This window comes from Onychostruthus taczanowskii, unplaced genomic scaffold (genome assembly GCF_017590055.1).
Source record: "Onychostruthus taczanowskii isolate IOZ18803 unplaced genomic scaffold, ASM1759005v1 scaffold37, whole genome shotgun sequence".
Lineage (NCBI taxonomy): Eukaryota > Metazoa > Chordata > Aves > Passeriformes > Passeridae > Onychostruthus > Onychostruthus taczanowskii.
The window spans coordinates 5,798,546-5,820,342 of NW_024501126.1; the positions used below are offsets into that span (position 1 = coordinate 5,798,546).

Here is a 21,797-nt window from a genome sequence, read left to right on the forward strand (position 1 = left end):
TCATGGTTACAGCAATATGCCATCCCAGAAAGAAATAAAATATTCTCACTTTGAGAACTGCAGCACAAATGCCTTCCTCAAGACATCTGTCATTATTCTTGTTCTTCCTTCTTATCTTGGCATACATTCTTCATTCCTCATATTTCCTTTTGCTCTCTTTCAGCATCTCCCAAACCATTCCTTTTTCGTTTGTTGTATAAGAGGATTAGCACTCAGACACGTTGAAAGTCACAACTGACTGAGCTTCAATTGAAGAAACAGGGCCTGAGATCCCACAGATTACCAGGAAGAAACACTGCTCTTCTCAGGAGCAATGTGGGTCATATGCAAACTCAACAAAAAGGAATAGAATGTTACCTGACATCTGCCTCAATAAACTTCCCTGCCTCTGACTTCTCCATCTCTCTTCTCTGCCTTCAGTTCCTACTGTGTATGACTTTGATTTTGCAAGGACCACTTGGGAGGCCAAACTAGGGTGAGGATCTGTGCACTTTGAGACAGGCACAGATTGAATTTGTGTTTTGCTCACCAGTCTATGGTACATAGCTAGGTTGTGTAGATATCAATGTCCTTAAAATATACTAGCAGGCAACATAGCTATATCCGATTTCCTTACAGTGGAAAATCATAACCAGTGATTCCAGTGCTTCCAAAAGCCAGGTGCTCTGCTCCCGTGTTTCCAATTCTACTACAATGTGTGTCACATTATGCAAAGCCTCCAGCAAAGACTGCAGATTTCCTAAAGATCGTGTAGAAGTTGCATCTTCAAAATTGTGGTCTGTCTGGCCATTTTCAAACCATAGTTGCAAAGCAAAATAGGGTATAAAGAACAGTAGGGAAAAATAAACATGGAACATGGCTCTAGGGCATGGAGTTTTTCAGACCTGTCATAATCTTTCAAGTGCATATGTAGTTATTTTAGTTTATTTAGTCAAACTAAGTGTCCACTTCTGCCAAGACACAGCTGAGAAAGACAGTAACCACAGAGCATCTTAATAGATGTAACTTTACTGCCACGGACACAGCGAAAGCTGCAGTTTCATCACAAATGTCAAGCCTGAGCCTAACACACATTTAAGAATTCAAATGAATGGCATCTTTGCATCCTGACTGTAAGCAAGACATACTGGGATAGATCCAGACACTTGACAGCCTTTTTTTAAGGATGGCTAACTATATAGAGGAGTAGTAAAAGATAATGACATTGGCCAGAATGAGTAAATAATATGCTTTGTTAGCTTGTACTGCAGTAGTTTTAAAGAGACTTACAAAACCAGCAACTGAAGATTAGAAATCCAAGCACTGTGAATTAAGAGAAAAAGTCTTGTTGAAATATTGCTATGTGATGTGTAGGAGACTATGAAGCACTGCATGGAGAACCTGGGACAGCGTTTTAGAGAACATGCTTAGAGGCAACAAAGTCTGTAAAGAACAAAATTATAATTGGACAAAATGAAAGGACGATTTCTAAAAGTGAAAAATAAAGTTTAAGATGTAAGAGTGCAATTCATAGCCAGCCATGGAAAACACTGCAAGAGTGCAGCTGGAATCATTATAACATCTTAGGTGGTACCTGCAAAGCGAAACAGAAAATGAACATACAAAACAAACAGTAGATGCAACAAACTAATAAACTCATAATTCCCTGAGTTTCCCAACAGAAATAAAACCACTCAAGGAAGCTTTAGCAAATTCTTGCTATAGAGAAGAATAAATATTTACATGAGCTATTATGTTTACAAAATATTACTGCTTTCTTCAAACCAACAAATCATCATGAGGCAGTATAGAAGTAAGTGCATTTCACTTAGTCAAAAGAAGAGAAAAAATCTTCACCCATTCATTTTTGAGAGGGAAGCACTTTCAATCTTAACTCTTGCCATAGAACCTTGGAGAGGTCTCCAGAAAGCGACTGAACCAGCACCAGGAGACAGAATCCAAACCAAGGTTTGCAGAAGAGAAGCCTACAGTATCATCTTTCATTAATGTAGCTAAAAATCACTTCTGTCTTCTAAACTATATGAGTTGTAAGCAAAATAAACTAATAGTCTCAAATATCTCTTCAGGACAGCTGTATGCCTATATTTAAGACTCAACAAACATTCCTGCACTTAATGAGCACAACAAGGTGCCTTTAAAAATCAAAAAATCCCCTTACATATACCAAGAAAAACCTCAAGAAACAGCAAAATCTACAGTAAATTACAAACTGTCAATGTAACTATGGGTCTATTCTTCAAAATTCCCACAAAACATTCTTCAGAATAATACTATATCTTAAGAAGATGGAAGGATGGGGTCATTGTGATGGAAAGGGGCAGTCAACACAACACACAGATGCTAAAGCAACGTTTGCAACTTCAGGAGATGCTTGTAGCTAAACTTGAATAAGATCCACCTGTGCAACAAGTACTCTACTCTGTATGCCATAAGATGTGAAAACAGACTCATTGATAAATTTAACAAGAAATACTCTACTCTCTATGTCATAACATGTGAAAACACTCATTGATAAATTTAACAGTCTGGCAGCACAATGACCAGGGAATTTAATAGATGGACACTTGAGAGAATATATTTTAAAGTCTAGCTGAAACAAACGTGAATTATGTGTATTTTCAAGATGTGTAATTTGAAATAGACTTTGGAAAATTATATCCAGTAAGTACTTTAATTTTATCCATTATATGCTGGTTTTGCATATTATTAATTGTTTACAAATTATTTTTCTCATTGGAAAATAAAAGCATTAAGACAGTATTAAGACTGTTGACATTAAAGGAAAAAAATCTGTTAATGTTAAGCATCTTGTAAATAATATCCATATGTACATATAAATAGTGGTTATAGTATTCATATAAAATTTGTACTAAACATCATAGAAGCAACCAAAAAAACAGGACATTAGGATCATCTTCAAGAGAGAGGTCTTTCAGAATAATAAATTGAAATACCAAATATAAAACTGGTTAACCAAATGTGTAAAAGCAAAAAAAAATCAAAGAATGTGCAAGGTTATTGATAACCATTCAGCCACCATGAAAAAATGTACCATCAATATTTGCTTTCCTCCGCCACACGAACTGGAAAAAGCCCTACCGTGAAGCAGAATGTGCATTTGGCTAACAGCAGAAAATCATTCCAATGAACAGAAAGTATTAGGTTGCATAAGGGCTTTATTATGCTCGACACAGAAAAAAAGACGCAGGAACAGCAAATGCAGCAGCTGGTTCAGCCTAAAAAGGGGAAGCCCAGGACTTATGATTTAGCAATCTGTGTAACATCAAAAAAGATACATATGGTACAGAGAATGCAATGGGTTTTAAATCCTACTCTTCTCTGCCCTTTCTAAAAATAAATTTAAAATTAGTTAAATCATCAGTAGAATATGGATAATTAAAGCTGTTATCTGTTTTCACACAGGGGCGTGGGGTACAATTAGATTTAAAGCAAGGGTATGTTTAGAAGACAAATAATACAACCATGCTCTGTAACTTCAGGGCTTTTTACCTTCAGTTTTCTGGGACACATACTTATACTTGAGATACAAGAATACATTTTTAAATCCTGCTCCAGTGTAAAGGATAAGTAATCGAACTTCAACTTTTCTTTACAAATGAAATATAAACTATGGGTAAGCATAGTACTTCTACAATGATTCAGAAAACAAAAATAATATAGTTTAATTTTAAAATTCCCACATTAATTTACAACATTAATTTATTTTTTAAAATATTTTTGTATGCATATTCATTAATTGTTTAGGGAAAAGAGTGAAGCTCAAAATGAATATGTAATTGTGATGCTTCATCAAGCGCAGATTTTAATTTCTTTTCCTAATTTATTTCCAGAGCTATTTTACATTTATCTCTCTATCTGAAACCTGTTTGAACCATCTGATTAGTGTGACAGGTAATTTATTCTTTTTTTCTACTTTTAATATATTTTCATGGTGTAATAAAATATATAGATGTGATTTTTCTAAAAGTATGAGACAAAAATGGAGGTTAAAAATCGGAATGTTCTGTTTTGTGGGTTTAACAGAGAATGAAATGTGATAAGCTTATGAATCATTTAAACAAAAACCACTGTGACTTTCTTACTATTACAGGTCATTATCATTGTGATTACAACAAGGAAGGGTGGATATTAAGAGAAATAAAGTGCATTTAGTAGGTCAAAAAAGCAATTATGTAACTGTATAACAAAACCTCCTATGAAATACTACCGAAAATAGAAAAAAAATCATGTTGTGGCATTTCCCTGAGAAATGTTGCAAATTGTTCTGCCCCAAAATGGCTAAAAAAAATGTTGGCTACCCTCTGTGCCATCACTTGCAGAAAACAGAAAAGCTTAAGCTTTCCATTATTCAGGTCTCTTAGTTTTTCTTACTCTGTTACATGATACTTGAAGGAAAAAAAAGTATGCAAGTGACCTGGAAAACTCATAAATCATTGCTCATTGACATCTAATTAAATTTCAGTAAATTAAATTAACTGATGCAATTTAAAAAATTAAAATATGCTACATTCTGGGGCTTGAAACATCTTGCACTTTGTTCATGTGAGACCTTAGTACAAAATCATGAATATTTTTGGTGTTGGAGTTTTTGCCCCCATGTGAAGCAAAATACAGGCATAAAAACATCTCTGTTCTAGGTGTGCTACAGGAAGAAAACCAGGATATGTTGGTTTTTTATCATTCCAGAATTTAAACCAAATCATTCTTTCCCCATGCTCAAAATCAAAGAACTTTGCATTTCAGAGGTTGTGTAGTACTGCTATTGCTAGAGAACAACAAAAATATAAGGATCTTTGGCAATATAACAGCATTGAATTCTAGAGCTTAAAAGCTTTTAGCAAAGTCCATGGTCATTGCTGCTCTGCTGTCATATCATTAGATAGAGAAGTTAACAAAATTAGCAGGAAAGTTAAGAGTTTAAATTTAAGAAAAAGCAAATACTAATGAAATAAAATTTCCTGCTTTTTGTCAAACTATATGCAATGCAAAGCAATTGTAAAATGGAACATTCAGTTGTCCAGTGTCTTGGTAATTAGAAAGGAAAAAAAGAGAAGTGTTGAAAAGGTACATGCATAATTTAATATATTTATTAAAAGCTAATTTTAAATTATATACAAACAGCTATATCACACAGTGCTTAGTGTATTAACAGTTTCAAACATCAAGAAGGTACTTAACTTAGGAAACAGGAAAGGTTTGACTCTTTCCCAGAAGAGAGCTTTGGAATGAGTAGAAGAAAAACACAGAAAACTCTATATTAAATTATTCTTTTCGGGGTAAGACCCCGAGTGCTTCTGCAATCTGGTGCAGTTTTGTTTTTCAATTCTTGGATGCAAGGACAGCAGTTTTGAATGATAGTCTATAAAAAGCAAGCACACATAATATTTTAGATTTATGTTCTTTAACTTTGGCTCTGACTCGTTCATATTCCTTCTTTCCTGTTATATTTCAAGTAAATATTGATGTTCTTCCTTATAGTATTGGAATTTTTTTTTAAATCAACACTAAAATGAGATACATTTTCGATAATGCTTGTCAACAAAGGAGGTCTGATGGTCTATTACGCATCCACAGACTTCCATGTGGGGGACAGAATTTAACTAATTTGTCTGTTATTAAGAATCTGAGAGGAGCAATTATAAACAAAAACTATTTGCATAACTTCTAAAATTATTAGCAAGATTCTTAATGCCCCAGTGGCTATTCCAAGAAAAATTCAGAGTTACCTATGAATTTGCAGCTCTTCAACTAAAGGACTTTCTCATGGTTGTATGTCAAAATTTAATATATATTTATTTTATGAAGGGAATATTTATGGGCTATTCTTTCTATACAGAAATTTGAACTGTTGACTTTAAGAACTTTTTCCAATAAAAAAGTGTCGATCTAGGTACTAGTTATTAAAAAATAAAGACCTTTCTTCAAAGTCAATGTGTCTGGGAGGATGGAAAGAACATACAAATTAATGACATATGCAGATATGATGATATATAATCCAGTAATGATTGCAGAACAAATTCCCTCTCTTAAAAAGAGTAAAATAAAATTCTAAAAAAATTGTCTCCATTTGAAAATAGAACAATTTTGGCATGTATCTATCAATGGAAATCCAGAGAATCACCATCTCAATCCTCTCTTTAGGAAACTGTTTTCCAGAGGAATAGTTTGTAAACATACAACAATATTTAGAATACTTCTGTCCCTGTAGATTAAATTGTCATGTGCTATAGTGTCTCAAAAGCATCAAGGATATAGTCAGTTTGCAGTTGAATTAGCAAAACTTTCTTCCAGTAGCTACCATGCAAAGAGTTCAATACCTGCCTTTAGCACAGACAATATCCACTGCTACATTAAGTAAAACATTATAAATTGTACAAATAACATTCCCACTAGTAGGTTTTCCGATAAATCAGAAAGTTTAGGAAATAGGGCACTTCGTGTACCATTTCTCAGCAGCCATTTCATGCCTCAGATTGGAATTTAACTCCAAATCCAGTCAGACTCATTCAAAAATCTTTCAAATAGAGAATTCAAGCTCTTAACACAAATTCAGATCTACATAAGACTAAGATGCAAAGCAACTGGCAGCTAAACCAAGCAGTATGCCTTGTTTTGTCAGACTATTTCTACAAAGTTGAAGAATTTCTAAGAATTCTCCTAAGTCCTCAAACTGGAGCTTCTAACTCCTCAATCTTCTGGAAAAGGCCAAGCAAAACCTATACTAAATAACAAGTACGTGCTGAATTACTGTCTCAGCCACCACATCAATTATGTCTGTTTCTTTCACAAAGAAAATTAAACTATCTCAGATTATTAGATGGATTCTCATGTACTTGAGCGGCAAAGTTTTACCCTTCCTAGATCTAGACCAGATGTTTTTTCTTGCCTGACCAAAAAGAAGTCATTTCAACAATCTCAAAATATATATATTTTTAATGAATCATGCTCATGGACCCATCTTTATCTACTATTTATCTTCTACTTCCAGTCTTATAGAGATTTTTCAGCTTGCTAAAGATGAGCCTTAGAGCTGAGATAGAAATTCATAACATTGTGTCTGTGTTCAAGATTGATTACCCATAACAGTTCATGCACTCCACTTAGAAGTAACATGTTTGTGGAATGCCTATAAGCAAATGCTATGGCAGCTACAGTTTCTTAACAGACTATGATTGATAAGAAAACATTGATTAATGTTTCATTCTCTGATACATTCCTTTTACTTGCTGAGATAAATCATTATCTATTTTTAAGATTTTATGAAGAGGTATCTTTTATCTGTCTTTTATTTGCAATCTCATCTAATTATTTTTCAAGTATAAATGTTTTAGTAAAGAACAAATAAAGCATAATATATAATAAATACACTTTTTAAATTAAACAATTTTGGGACTTGTGAAATCTGGATTCAATTGCCAACTTTTTTTCTCTCGATTTCATGTGTGAAACTATGAAAGAACAGTATTCCAAACAATAACACCACCTAAAGTGAAAAAATTTAAAACTTGAAACTTCACTTCCTCTTTTATTTAACTATAGCAATATCTAATCACAAATATTTTAACAGGTACATTTCCCTACTGAAACTTCTTTTGTTATGCTGTTTGCTCGGCCACTGATTTGATTCCATGACAAATGCAAAACCAGTGAGAGGTAGGTACTTTATTCTCCCTCAGTATTTAGTAGACAGTTGAACCAAAGACAGAAAAGTCTCAGTTGCAGCCAAGTAAAATAATGATTTTTTTTTTTTTATGCCCTGCAAGGAATAGGTGTCTTGCATGTCCTTAGGGATTTTTGGGAGTTACTTCTTAATTAAAAAGACACTGGAAAAATATTTTAATAGTCCTTGGAGTAAGGAAAAAGGTGTAATCTCTCTAGCTGAATTCTCTACCTACTTGGTTTGATAGCTGAATGGCTACAGGAACTGTGTGCTCTGCATGCACATTAAAACAGTGCCAGTGAGTGGATTTGGGAGGGCTCCTCCCCATCCACAGCAGCCCCTTCTCTCCTGGATCAACCATTCAACAAGGAGGTGCAAGGAATGGCTTTGAGCTCTGAACATTATGAGGAATTAGACCTCAGCTCTACATAACCCCCACAGATGTTGCTGCCATCCAGATGATGTCAGCAGCAGACTGACCCTCCTCTCTTGTGCTGATGTGTTTATTGCAGAGAATAATCCCTGAGAAATGCATCCAGTTTTCTCTATGCATAGCCACTTGATCATGTTCTTATACAGGGTATTCCCATTTCTAACCCCTTCAGGAAGCTATATTAAAATGTGAATAACAATACTTTAATTATTGCCAGTGGTTTAAGAAATGCAATTTAAGCAGAGAGGATATGGTTAAAACTACATAATAAAATCTTCAGATGAGGCTTTAATGAGTTGAGGAAAAAAAAGCAGTTTGTCAGGACTTGGCAAAGAGATGATGGACAAGAATTTCAAGCTTGGCTCTAGTACCTCACACTCTCTTTCTTTTTTTTCTTTGGGGAGGTGTCAGGAAATGTCAAGTAGGCTATGTAGATCAAGGCATGATTTGTAACAACACTGAGCAAACATTTCTTGATTTTACCAAACAATATTCTCATTTTGAATTCTTATTTAAATTACTCAAGTTCTGTCTAGAAAAGTACTCGGTAATAAAAATAAATGCAAAGATCATGAAAAATTATGTCAGCGTCCTCAAAGAAGGCCAGTAAAACATTTTTTTTGTCCTGCATCACACTAAAACAATTTGGCACATTAAAAGAAACATTCTTCCAGCTTAGAAAAGGAATGGATTTCAACAATGTCACATTCTACATTATATAGAATACCAAGACCATTTTGGGGTACCAAACCTAGAGACAAAACAAAATGTACATATTTGTCAGTGTTGCTTGTACATTTATTACTACATCTGAATCAAAGAGATGCTGCCAATATGCACACTGACCTGTGAGCATGTGCCATGAGACTATCAGTACCAAGATTCCCACCAGAAATCTTCCTAAGTCTCAAATGTTTTGGTCTGTTGGACATGAATCCTTCTTTCAAAACAACACCATCAGAAGAAATGATTGTGAAAGGGCTGTACTAAGGTTGTACGTAGTAGACAGTGAGTTACCTAGTTTGTACTTCCAGACAAACTAGGACAAGATAGGCAGCAGTTCAGATACAACTAGCGGAGAGGACTGTGACTGACAACACACTTTTATTTCCAAAATTTTACTCACTACATACGGTTAGATAATAACTAAGCAGATCCAATATCAAGAGCTAGACGTGAATAACACCTGTCCCAGATAATGCCCATTTGGTGATATACAGAAACTACAGTCCCTTGTTTTGTTTTGGCAAAATCTAGCTTTTACTGCACTAAAAATGACACATACACACACAAAACATGAAGGCCTGAGGCAAAGAAGACATAAGAGTTCTTATGGTTCTAAATGGGAAACATTACATTTGTCAAGAGACACGCAATTTCAATATCCTGGACTCTAAAAAAGACAAAGAAATAAAACTATAAGGTTGTTACTGGTTGCTGAAATTGACTACAAAACAAAGTCTATATTAACTTCCCATAAACTTCTCATGAAGAGAAAACATTCAAATTTTGAAGAGGTCTTTTAAAATATTGAATCAATATCTAGGACTGGGTTTGTCAGATAATGGAGATGAGTACCTCTCAAGAGTTGTATAACCTCCAACTAAAGTTGTACAGTAGGTAATAAATATAGATATTAATTGCAAGATGAAGTGGTTTGTGGGATTTAAGCCTTGATATCTGACACAGAGCAGCAGTGAAGAATGCCACACTGTGCTCAAAGGAAAAAATTGCTATTCAAGAGAAGCACTGGATCCCTGCCAGTCTTCCAAAGTTGAGATATATAAACTCTGATTGGATCTGACTGGACAGGGAGTGCTTACCACTCCTATTATTTTTTATTGCCTTACTTTGTACCACCAAAACAATAAATACCTTGTAGGACCCAACACATGCTATGAATATGATAGTGCTTTCCTACTGAATAAATTTCTCAGTGCCCAGATCAAAGAAGCATTTAGATGCACAAGGGGAGAAAACTGTTTCTCAGATAATAACTCACACAAACCTTGCCTGATTTCTTAACCAAGTCATATGTGGTCATTTTCATTGGAAGTTTCAGAAAGACAACTGACTACTGTGCAGATCTAGAAGCATCACCAACTTGACTGAAGAGAAAGTTTCAGGAACTGTCCTCTACTCAAACTCATTTGTAGTTTGCATAGCACGTGCCCCTGTGCCTCAGCTCCTAGATGAGTCAAATCCAGAACATACATCCGTATACAACCTCAGCAGCAATTTCAGTGTAAAACATAGCTTTTGCTGAGAAATAGAGATTGAAAGAATGATGCTGATTTTTCTTTCTAATCATAACAAATAAGAAATTAAATGGACAAGAAACAGAAACTAAGTTAAAATTAGAGAAAAGAATCTCAGAACCTCTCACCAGAAGTTGTTCATCTCATTACTGTCCCTACTACATTAAAGTAGCCATGGCTACAGTACATAGCGACGGTATACAACACATAGAGTCATATTACACTATATTCTTTATATAATGGTCTAGGAGCCAGGATATCTGGCAATAGTCAGAAAGTCTCACAGAGCTTGTTAGTTGAAAATCTTTGTGTATTTCCTAGGCAAGTGATGTAACCACTGTTCTGGCTGCAGTCATTGCTATTCCTCCTAAAGGTGTGTAGCCATAGAACCAAACTTCCAAGTCTTATGGGATAAGAAATAAAAATAAAACACCCTTAAAAATTAGAAGAATGAATCTGTAAACAAGTAACTCTTTGCTCCAAATATTATGACTCTTACACAGTGACTTGATGAAAGTAAACTGCGTGGAACATAATCTGTCTTTTGTGATATAACCTGCAGATTACAGGATTCTTCACAGAAATATCACAAAATAATATAATCAAGCATCTTCACATTTGGATGACTTGCAAGACACATAACAAAGTAAGTAAGGCATATCATTATTGAAAAATTCTTTGCCTTGTTAAGATTTGCCATGTCCAGAGCAAGGGGAAAAAAATCCCAATGATCACTAGTGCCACTGCTTGAAAATGCTTAGTTGTAAACCTCTGGATTTATTGAGGTTTACCAGGAAAAATTATGCAGAATGAAACCAGGAATTCAGTAAAATAGCCTGTTTAATGACTGCGTTCCTGACAGCTCACACTAAATCTTGTATATGTCATGGACAAATACTTGTGATCCAACTTTGGTATTTTTAGGGTCGAAGTTCAGTTTCATGTAAGGTTCCAACTTTTTTCTCTCCGTGATCTAACTATTTCACTTTCTTCTTTGGTTGGCATGGGTTTATTCAGTCACTTCTAGGCATGTCCACCTTAACAGAAAGGAGTTTTTTAAAGTAAAAGGCCCTGCAGAATATTCTAAAGAAGATTCAGCAACATGTGACAAAGTCAAATCCCTTCAGAAGCAAAGCTTCTTCCCCACATCTCTCAGGAAGATTCCTGAGTACTGTGTACTCACAGAAGGGCTACACAGTTGGTACAAACATCAAATTTCAAACCCAAAATAAGGTTAATTCCAACACTGTTTCCAAAATTAAGACCAAGCCTGTTGACTGGCAATGCACCTATTAGGGAAAAATGAGAGTTTTGAAGGTAGCCAAAGATTATAAGAGATCTTAGCTTTGGAGACAGCAGAACAACACTGAGCACCATGTAAGATACCTCTCTTGCACACAGCTTCATATTTTCTGCATTAGAATTACCCAATAATAAACGAACATAGACGTTGTCAAGTCTATTTCTTCTTCAGGAAGAAGTGATATTTCCAAAAAAAAAAAAAAAAAAAAAAAAAAAAGGAAGAAGGAAAGGTTACTTGGCCATTCTAAGTTTATAAAGTAGTCAAACAGGATTTGAAAGCTCAGCATCACTATGACAAAGAGGAGCTGTTCTTTTTTAATGGAAGGTTGGGACTTTGTCTCCAGCTCTTTACAATCTGTTTCCCTCCCTGGCCCATGCATTAATCTCACTCCCATGCAAGCAGAGCCAGCTGTTCTTTAGCCAGTAGCTTCTTCTTGCAGCAATTCTGATTTCCAGTGGCAGCACAGAAGTGCACACACCGTATGTTCTTCGGACATTTATTTATAGTCTTTATCTGACAGAGCTGGGCAATTATAAAGACATAATGATAATTTGTGAACAGAAAGAAAGCACTTCTCCTACTTAAATTTGTCCCTTGAGAAAACAGAAAACCATCTACTTGCAGCAGACAATTCATGAACCTGATAACTAAAATATGAACAAACTCTATGAGTAAATAGCAACAACAAACTAATCAAAATCATGACCTATTTGTGGGTTGATTATAAAAACAAAAAATGAATACAAATTAGTGCTGGGTAATTTGTGAACCAAATAAAGGGCTGCAATTCTCACATATAAATTGCTGTCAATGAATAATTTAACCAGCTCTAGTTAGAGCCATCTATTTATTAAGAAAGCTCACCAACTAGATCCGGCAGAATGATTTATCTCTATACACAGTGATAAAGCCAAGGGAAATCAGTACTGCTGGACATTTTAAATGCCCAGTTTGATCCTCTGGAGCCACACAGTATAATTTATAACTTTGTAGCACTGATTTTAGATGTAGCCACTCTCATTTAGTACCATTATAAAACCACTTAGCCCAGTATGGATGACACAATACATAAGACAGGGAAAAAATCAACATTTCTTTTGTTAACTTACATAGAAAAAAACCAAATGTTTGCATTATCCTTCTTTGCCTTTAGAGATATTCTACTTGGAAAATAACATAAATATGCTAGCAGAAATATATAGCAAGCCTTCTTAGAAAAGCAAGGATAAATCCCAGAGTGATCATTAAACTCTTCAAGACAAAACCATGCAATCTTTTACATTTTTTTTGAACTTTGCAGCAAATTTTTTCCTGAAAGGATTAACAATATAAACAAAGTATTAATTCAGCTAGGGTCTTCCTTTATCAGAAACAGGTGTCACTGCAAAAGCAGAAGAGAGTAAGGTTATTAATTTTTTGGTTCCCTCTTTGACTTTTTGAAACTCTGACATTGCTGTCAGCACTGGTGTCTTTCAACATGAACCACCTTTCCCACTCAAAGTAACTGATGAGTATCCTTCCTTCAAGCTACTTAAAATAGCATTGTATAAGGCCAGAAGGCAACAACTTACAGGGAAATAGCTTTAAAGCCACTGCAAGGGTGTTTTACAACTCTGTAAAAGTGCACTATACCTTTGTCAAGCAAAGGCATAAAAAACAAAACAACTGTGTTTTCTGCAACAACAAAAGAGAAATGGTTTTTAAAAAGTGACAACGCTGTGCCACAGTGTACATGCCCCATTATCCATCTGTACTCTTATTCCACTGTTTCTGGTTTTGAGCTAGAAAGGATAAATGCATACAATAGACTACCTATTACTTTCACAGGTGACTTCTGTCTCAAATTACAACTACTTTGGTCCTTATTGTTTATGCATTCATATTGCAATTCTAAACAAAGAAAGTGGTTCTTAACTGAGATGAAAAGTCTGCATCTCCTTTATACAGAAATTATCTACAGATTTCTTCCAAGAACCTCAATGCACTTAAGATAATGCAGTCAGGAATAGCACCAAATTGGAAAAAATGCAGCCAACTTAAACTTTGTTGCTATCTTCACCATGTATGAAACATGTATAAGCACATATTTTTGCTCATAACTTTCAGGATGGCAACTGCACAGATGCTACATATATTCTGACACCATGTGTATTGAACTGTGAAAGCTGCACACTTTTATCAGAAGCTGTAGTCTGCCAGGAAAATGACAATATTTCATCAGAGACTTTCAAGTAACAACACACAAGACTTTTTTTCTTGCTAAGACCTTGGGTTGTTTCCTAAAAAAAAAATAAAAAAATGAAGTGTACTGATTACAAATCAAAATTTACAATATAGAACTGTAAAAAAAAATCACAGAGAAATAATATCAGCGAGTACTTTGCATCAGTTTACTTCCATCTAGCAAGACAAAGAGAAGAAATACAAATTGTTATGATGGCATTCCTAAACTGAGTTTCAAGCAAACTTCCAAACCTCTTTATTAGATGGGGACTAGTTTCTATATCATCTACAGTTTCAGGGCTTCATGAGAAAAAAATGTTACATTTGTGGATATTTACTACCTGTTTCAACACTTCTAAAGGCAAATGTATAAAATTTCTATCTGCATTTTCCAAAAATATCTTTTGAAATATCTTCATGAAACCTCTCTACTTTTTAATTATAACTGCTTTATGTGTTTCATCAGAATTCTTTTTGTCATTATTCTCGGCATTGCTACCTGCAATTTTTAGAACTTCTTGGAAGCCTGTTGTAATGTCCTCCAGTGACCTTTAAGCCTCAGATAAAACCTGGTTTTATGGCATAAAAATTGTGACTCACTTCAGTGAGCAATTCACTCTTTAGATACATGCAATGTAGCCAACGACAAATCTTGCTTCAGGTTTCATACTCTCTTTCCAGGTCAGTCATACTCCAATTTCATCAATGCTGTACTATAAACCCCAGTAACTGAGATCTACCGCTGGGCATATACCACTTCTGCTCAGGATACAGAGGGGACATTCTCTGAGCAGTGGGATTGAAGAACAGAACAAAACACGGGAGGTTTTTCACCAAGCAGTTTTTAAGGATGGCCTTTAAAGTTTTTCACCAGACAGTGCAAGTACTACCTTTTCTGACCTCCCATGTTTATTATATGTTCATAATGCCCTCAAACCAGACACTATATCTAGTAATTTTCTTATTCATTTGAATAAATAAATACATTTGTAGAAGTCCTCTGAATAAGGGCTACCTGCTCCTGCTGCAGCATCCTATTTTGACCTAAACCTATCAGTAATATTTTTAACCATGGGGCATCTAGGCACTTATAGTGTAGGGAAGAAATAAAACGGAGGAAAGAAATATGAAGATAGGGGAGAAGGGACAAAATGAAGGGAAACAAACTATGATATATTGATTGGATTTTTTTTTTTTTTTATGAAGAAAGAAGCCTTTCAAACTTAGAGAGTTTTAAGGATATTTAGTTTTTATAGCTTGCTCTACCTTTCATGAATTGTTATAGATGATTTTTAGCTCAGAATATCATGAATGCTTTACTTCATCCATGCATGCTTTCCTTGATCTTCCTTTTTAAATCATGGAAAATTGTTCCAGGGATTTCTTCTTGCCTAAAGCCAGCAGTACAAAATGTGTAGGAGTTGATATATCCCTTCATACTCTCTTAGAAGTCAGTACAGTGAAAGATTAAGATGTTTCTCCAAAGTACCAAAGCATATTTTTAATATAAACAGTAGCTGTTAAGCCCTAGCACACCAGAATCTCCTAGCAGAATGATGACTTGGCAAAGGTTTAGGAAATGAAGACTGTTGAATCAGCAGATTAATGCATTTGTTTGCTTACTCCCTGTCCCTCCTAAAGTAATATTACATCAGTAATACTACATCTATTTAAGGTTTAATCAAATTAGATTATACTTTTATACTCCCAGGGTCATTCTCCCCTGTAATATTTGTATTCTAACAATAGGGTGGGTAGGTGAGAGAAAGACCGTTCTCTTAACTATTGGCCATCTGTTTCAAAAAATGGGAATTTTGCTTTGAACAACAAAGACAGCAGAACATTTTTATTAAATCAAATCTGTATGCCTACTTTTCCTCTAAGCTTTGTGCATTTTAAAAGACAATTTTTTGGAGAACATTGGAAGGAATTATAACTACAAAATTTATGTGGTGTACACTTCTCACAGCACGGTTTGGGCCCATCCTGCTTTACACTGCTAAGTGCAAATTGCATACTGGCAGAACTTACATCAGAGTTGAATGTACTTTCCTAGAGGCAGCAGAAAGTACAATGGCATCTATTATTACAGCATTGAATAAAAATGCAATTTACCCCAAAAATTTGACATGATACTGGCATACTATAAGTACAGGATAATTTAGGTTGGAAAGAAGATCAGAAGGTCTCAAGTCCAACCTTCTGCTCAAAAGACAGACTGGTATAAGAGACTGTGTTGCTGTCTGGTCTCAAAAACCTCCAGGAATGGAGACTGCAAAACCTGTTGCTTGACTGTCATAGAAATGAGAAAGTTTTTCTTTATATCCAGTCTGAAATTCTCTGCCTGTTGTCTCTTGTCTTCCCACCATGCTCCAGTGTGAAGAGCATGCCACCATTCTCCATGTAAACTCCCTGTAGGCCCCCCACAATGCCTTTTCTCCTCAAGGATGAACAAGGCCAGCTCCCTCAACTTCCCTTCCTAGGGCATGGTGCTCCAGCCTCCAACAGAAGGCAGCTCTCCACTGAATTTGCTCCATTTTATCCATGTCCTTCTTGAACTGGGAGAGGCCAAAACTGGGGAACGACCTCCTCCCTTGATCAGGCTGTGTTTCAAGTAATACAGCCCAAGATGCTATTGGCTGTGTTTGCAGTGATGCCACCGCTTCAGCATGCCTAAGTCCTTTGGATGGCACATCCTCCAGTGTAACTGCTGGTACCCTCGTGCAGCGCCACCTGCCCACATGACAGAGCGCACTCCTTGTCCTCTTCCAGGTCATTCATTAAAAAATGTTGAATAGGACAGTACTTGGCTCCTTATCACTTCTACGCATCACATTAAAACTACCCTCTGAGCCTGACATCCTAGCAGGTTTTATAGATCCAGCTGTCCATCCATATAGACCCTATATCCTAATTTGGATATATGAATATTGTGGGAGACAGTGTCAAAAGTCCGCTAACTACTTTCTCCTCATGCACAAATCCAGATGTTTTAGGACAGAAAGTAATCACATTTTCAGATGAGCTTAACCCTTGAGTAATCCACGCTAAATGTTTCAAATCACCCTTTTCTCCATCATGTGCCCAGAGGAGTGTGCTCCAAGGAAGTGTTCTCGACTGTTCCAGGGATGAAATGCCCACTAGACTCCTGCTCCCCAGGTCATGGAATTATAGAACTGTTTAGCTTAGAAAAGACCTTTAAGATCATCAAGTCTGATTGTTAACCCAGCACTGATGAATCCACCACTAAACTATGTCCCTAAGCCCCACATCTACACGTCTTTCAAATGCCTCTAGGTATGGTGAGTCCACCACTTCCCTGAGCAGCTTGTTCTAATGCCTGAATACTGTTTCAATGAAGAAATTTTTCCTAGTATCCAATCTAAATCTCCTCTGGCAAAACTGGAGGCAGCTTCCTCTGGTCATATTGCTTGTTACTCATGAGAAGAGACTGACCCCGACTTGGCTACAACCTCTTTTCAGGCCGCTGTAGAGAGGATAATGTTCCCCCTGACCCTCCTTTTCTTCAGGCTACACAACCTCAGCTCCCTCAGCCACTCCTCACAAGACTTGTGCTCCAGACCCTTCACCAGCTCTGTTGCCCTTTGCTGGACACTCTCCAGCACTGCAATGTCCTTCTTGTAGTGGAGGGCCTGAGCACAGGTTTCAAGGTGCAGCCACACCAATGGTTGAGCACAGGATGAAGATCACAGCCTGCTCCTGCTGAGCACACTGTGGCTGACAAAGGCCAGGATGCCCTTGCCCTTCTTGGCCACCTGGGCACACGCTGGCTCACATTTCATGGCTGTTGACCAGCACCCCCAGGGCCTTTTCTGCTTGTCAGCTTTTATTCCTTTGTCTTTTTTTCAAAGATGGAGCATTGTGGTAAAAGTTTAATTCCAAATTTAATTTGTTACCACTTTTAATAATGCAAATAAATTAAACCAGGAAAGATATAATGGCAACATTTCTCAGACTGGTAGTAACTATCAGCCCAATCTTTCATCTCTCCCAAACACACACATGCTCTATAGTGTTAGGAGCTTGGGGTAAAAGACATTTTATGTGGGAGTAAAGCTGGACACTGGGGAAATTCAAAAGCCTTAAACTTGGGTTGTTTCCAAAATTATCATTTATTTTCAAAGTTAAGGCTGCTGCCTTTTACCTTCTGTTGCTTACAGTAGTGGCATTTTTCTCAGTAATCTTTTACCATATTTAGCTTATGATGAAAACTCAATGCTAACTACTCCACAGTTTCTACATAAGCAAAGGCAGGGCTCAGGAGAAATAAGATGCTGCACAATTAACAATATAATGAAATTAAAATTATGAGCTGTACCCCAGAAAAGGCAAAGTCCCACCTTTCTCCTAAAATCTTAATATATAAATAAATTATACTGTGTAATTTGGTATACCTTGGGATTTTTAAACTACACTTATGCAGTGTACCTGTGGTATTTGTATACAAACGTGTGGTAATTTCAAATTCTACCAAAAGTGAATATTAATATTTCTTAGAAAAGTCTTAACACTTACACTCCATTGGGGTAGAAGGAATGTTAACAATATTCACTGTGATTCAGTGAAATACATGTGAAATAGAATTGACTACATCAAGAAAAGGGCGAGAATAGAATGGGGGTTTTATCATATACTTTCTCACACTTATAAAACATATACTGTCCACTTACAGGAAAGCATACGCAGAGTTTAGAATAAAGATCCAGCTGCTGTACCCTGCTTCCATGACTGATCAAAACCAGACATACAGGGAAGAATGAAAGTGAAAGGCAAACATATATCACAAGGAGCATAGGAGCAGTATCTTTTTTTTTAGCAGCACAAAAAGAATCACTCCCAAACACAATTTATTAATGAACCGTGAAGCATAAAATTTTAGATCCTCACTTGCTGACTCAAATGTAAATGGTTACACATCAAGGGAAACTGAAACCTAAAGACAATCAGAATTATGGCAAAAGTCATTACTCTTTGTGCTTCCAAGACTGCAAATAATGTAAATATGCCACAATGCAGTGATAGTCTCTTCATATAAAATCAACTCAGTGCATGTATCTGTAATTCAGGTTTGGTCAGGAGGCCTCTACAATACAAACACCACTTATCATTGGCATGATTTAACTTAAAATGCTCTGATTTACCAGCCAGCAGGCTGTTTTGACTAGAACTGGTAAAATCCAAGCATATTTTAAAATATCAAAAGCTTTTCTGTTACTGCCCAGCTTTCAAGGAGACAAACAGCAAGACAAACTGAACATTTACAAACCATTGCTTTGATGAACCATTCCCTACTAATGTGCATAAGCCCAAGTACTTAAGAACTATCCTAAGTTTTATGTCATGAGGCTTTAAGCATATTAGTACAATCTAGTATTTCAGTCTCAGCTGGGGACATCCTTGTTCTGCAGAACAGTTCTCCAACACCCTCATTATTTTTAAGAAGATTGAAATTTTGAACGAAGAAGGCAATAGCTCTAACCAAGGCAATACAAAGTGAAGTGCTGGGTTTTTTTTCATACTAAGCTTACATATAAATGGACAAATAATGAGGCAGGGCATAAAACTGCATGATGAATATCTTAAAAATGAGATGAAAAGGAAAGTTAATAAAATATATTTGAGAAAAAAATTCCAAAATAGAAAGAGCAGCTGTATTTGATATTTACAAAGTTATTTCTTTATCAGACAGTCCTAAACAATCTTGTCTTGGGCCCTTAACTTTGAACCCTTCACTAAGTAAATGGAACAAAATATGGTGAAACTTTGGAAGTCCTGTTTGTAGAATTTCCAACGCTTGATTTGATTTACAAGCTTCACAGCTTCAAGGAGAACAGGAAACAGACACCAAAATTGGAGTTCACAAAACAACATAAAAGACATTGTAATAGCTAAATTGATCTATTCAGAAAAAGTAGAAGATAGGTGATTGTGCCAAAGAGGAAAAGCTGACTTTCAAGGCATACATGTACTTCATAAGTAATTAACAGAACATTAAAACCCAAAGATCTTATAAACTTTTGCAGTTATCACAGCAAGGAAGATTCATACCTGTAGCAAGGTACATGATGTGGAAAAGCATGTCCTTGCCCTGCACAACATCCACAACCACATGGGAAAATCGGCTGTTGTCTTCCATGAAGTAAGGAATTGGAATAACTGGTTGAACAACCTCATGCATTAAGAAGAATTTTTGTGCATCTTGAAGATTTCTCTCAGTCAGATTTACATACAAACCTTGGTCCATGGTGCCACACTGTAAAGACAGAAAAGTAGCATGACTATATGTGCCAACAGTAACAATAGATTTACTCTTTGATTTACAGCTCAAGAAAATAAAAGCAAGAGCATATCTTATAATAACAATGTGGAATTCGACTTTCAGGTCCCATTTTGGCGCTAACCAGACTGTCCAAGGACTCAGGGAGCTCAGAGGCAGTATTATGGAGGCCCTCCAGTTCTAAACAATATGGAAGAGCACCAGACTGACCAGCACAAGTGGATTATGGAAATATTTTGCTGTATCCTATGTTCATAGGGCAGGAAGGAGAAAAACTACCATTCAAAAACCAAATTATTTTTTGTCTAGTTTTCTTTACAATTTTCATAGACCTTAGTGCTATTGATATAACAAATTTTCAAAGGAAACCCCACGCCCTACCATAGCCAGGGTCTGACAGGAATCCCAGGTGAAAGTACAACATGCAGTTCTAGTAGCTTCTTAGGACTCCATCTTCAGTAGCAAAAATGGACAGTGCAAAGCTCTATATAAATATTATCCACAGCAAAGACTTTTTTTTTCTTTAAAACTGACTATATTTTAACTACGAAAACAGTGCTCTTTTCTTACAGAAAAACATCCACTAGCTGCATGGACAAGTTTCAAACACAAATAAACAAAGCAAAATAACTGGGAATTAACTTTAACATATTTGCGTTCAACTGAGGAAACAAAAGAGAGAGCTTCTTAATGCATAGGAGTATATAAACATTTACATGTTTATTCAGGAATAAATGCATCAGAGAAGTAAAGCACTACTTCACAACATTTATCAAATATTTGGGTGACGTGAAAGGCATAAGTAAGTCACCATTTTCGTTCTGCTTTACTATGTCATAAACTATGCCAAGAATTACAGCATGAGCAATATAATAGTGTGCAAAACCATACCAGTTTTTTTATTATTATTATTACCATGTTTTCAATCCAAAATTGAGTGATTGTTCCAAATCCACAAATGCTAAAAAAAATTCAAATTATTTCATTATGGGAGATCAGATAATGAAGAATGATAAATTAGCAACTGGCAGGAAACAGTTACTTGCTCTGTATGTCAGACCAGTGAAAAAAATAAACCACACCAAAGAAGTTCTCTGGATCTGTCAAGCAGGAAAAACTCCAGCTGAATACCCATAGTACACTGAAATGCAAATGGTCCTTGGTCTTATGATAGTCATTGCCCTGTCTAAAGAGAAAAGCAATGATCTCTGAAGAAAACAATGTTCCTCAAACCTGGGACTCCAATAGTATTCTAAAATGGAAAATAATTCATTAATATAAACCCACCTTGGAAATATAACATCTGATGCTACTATAGCTACATAGCAGTAGTCTTCCTTCAAACCACAGACTTCTCTCTGTTGCTACTGAGTCAGTGAATACTCAGAGGATAAATCTACTACTAGGACTACACAAACAGAACTTCTGGTCCTTTATCATAACAACTCTACCAAAGAAAAGTCCTTTCTCTGAAGGAAACTAATGACTCAGTCAATGAATATATCTCATCCTTGTGAGGCATGTATTCTAAAGTCACATAGTCAAGTCACAAAAAATTGTTAAATCTCTAAGTATTAGACTAGCCTCTAGTACGCATCACT

The 21,797-nt window shown here is 35.9% G+C and overlaps 1 protein-coding gene across 2 annotated transcripts in view; it reads right to left on the reverse strand.

Annotated features, from left to right (window-relative positions):
- The window catches only part of SEMA5A (semaphorin 5A), a 318,052-nt gene that overhangs the window by 100,595 nt on the left and 195,660 nt on the right, over positions 1 to 21,797 (reverse strand). For both annotated transcript variants that reach the window (XM_041411823.1, XM_041411824.1), the window contains one exon: positions 19,968 to 20,172. In XM_041411823.1, the coding sequence (XP_041267757.1) occupies positions 19,968 to 20,172 (205 nt within the window). The remainder of the gene's footprint in view (positions 1 to 19,967; positions 20,173 to 21,797) is intronic.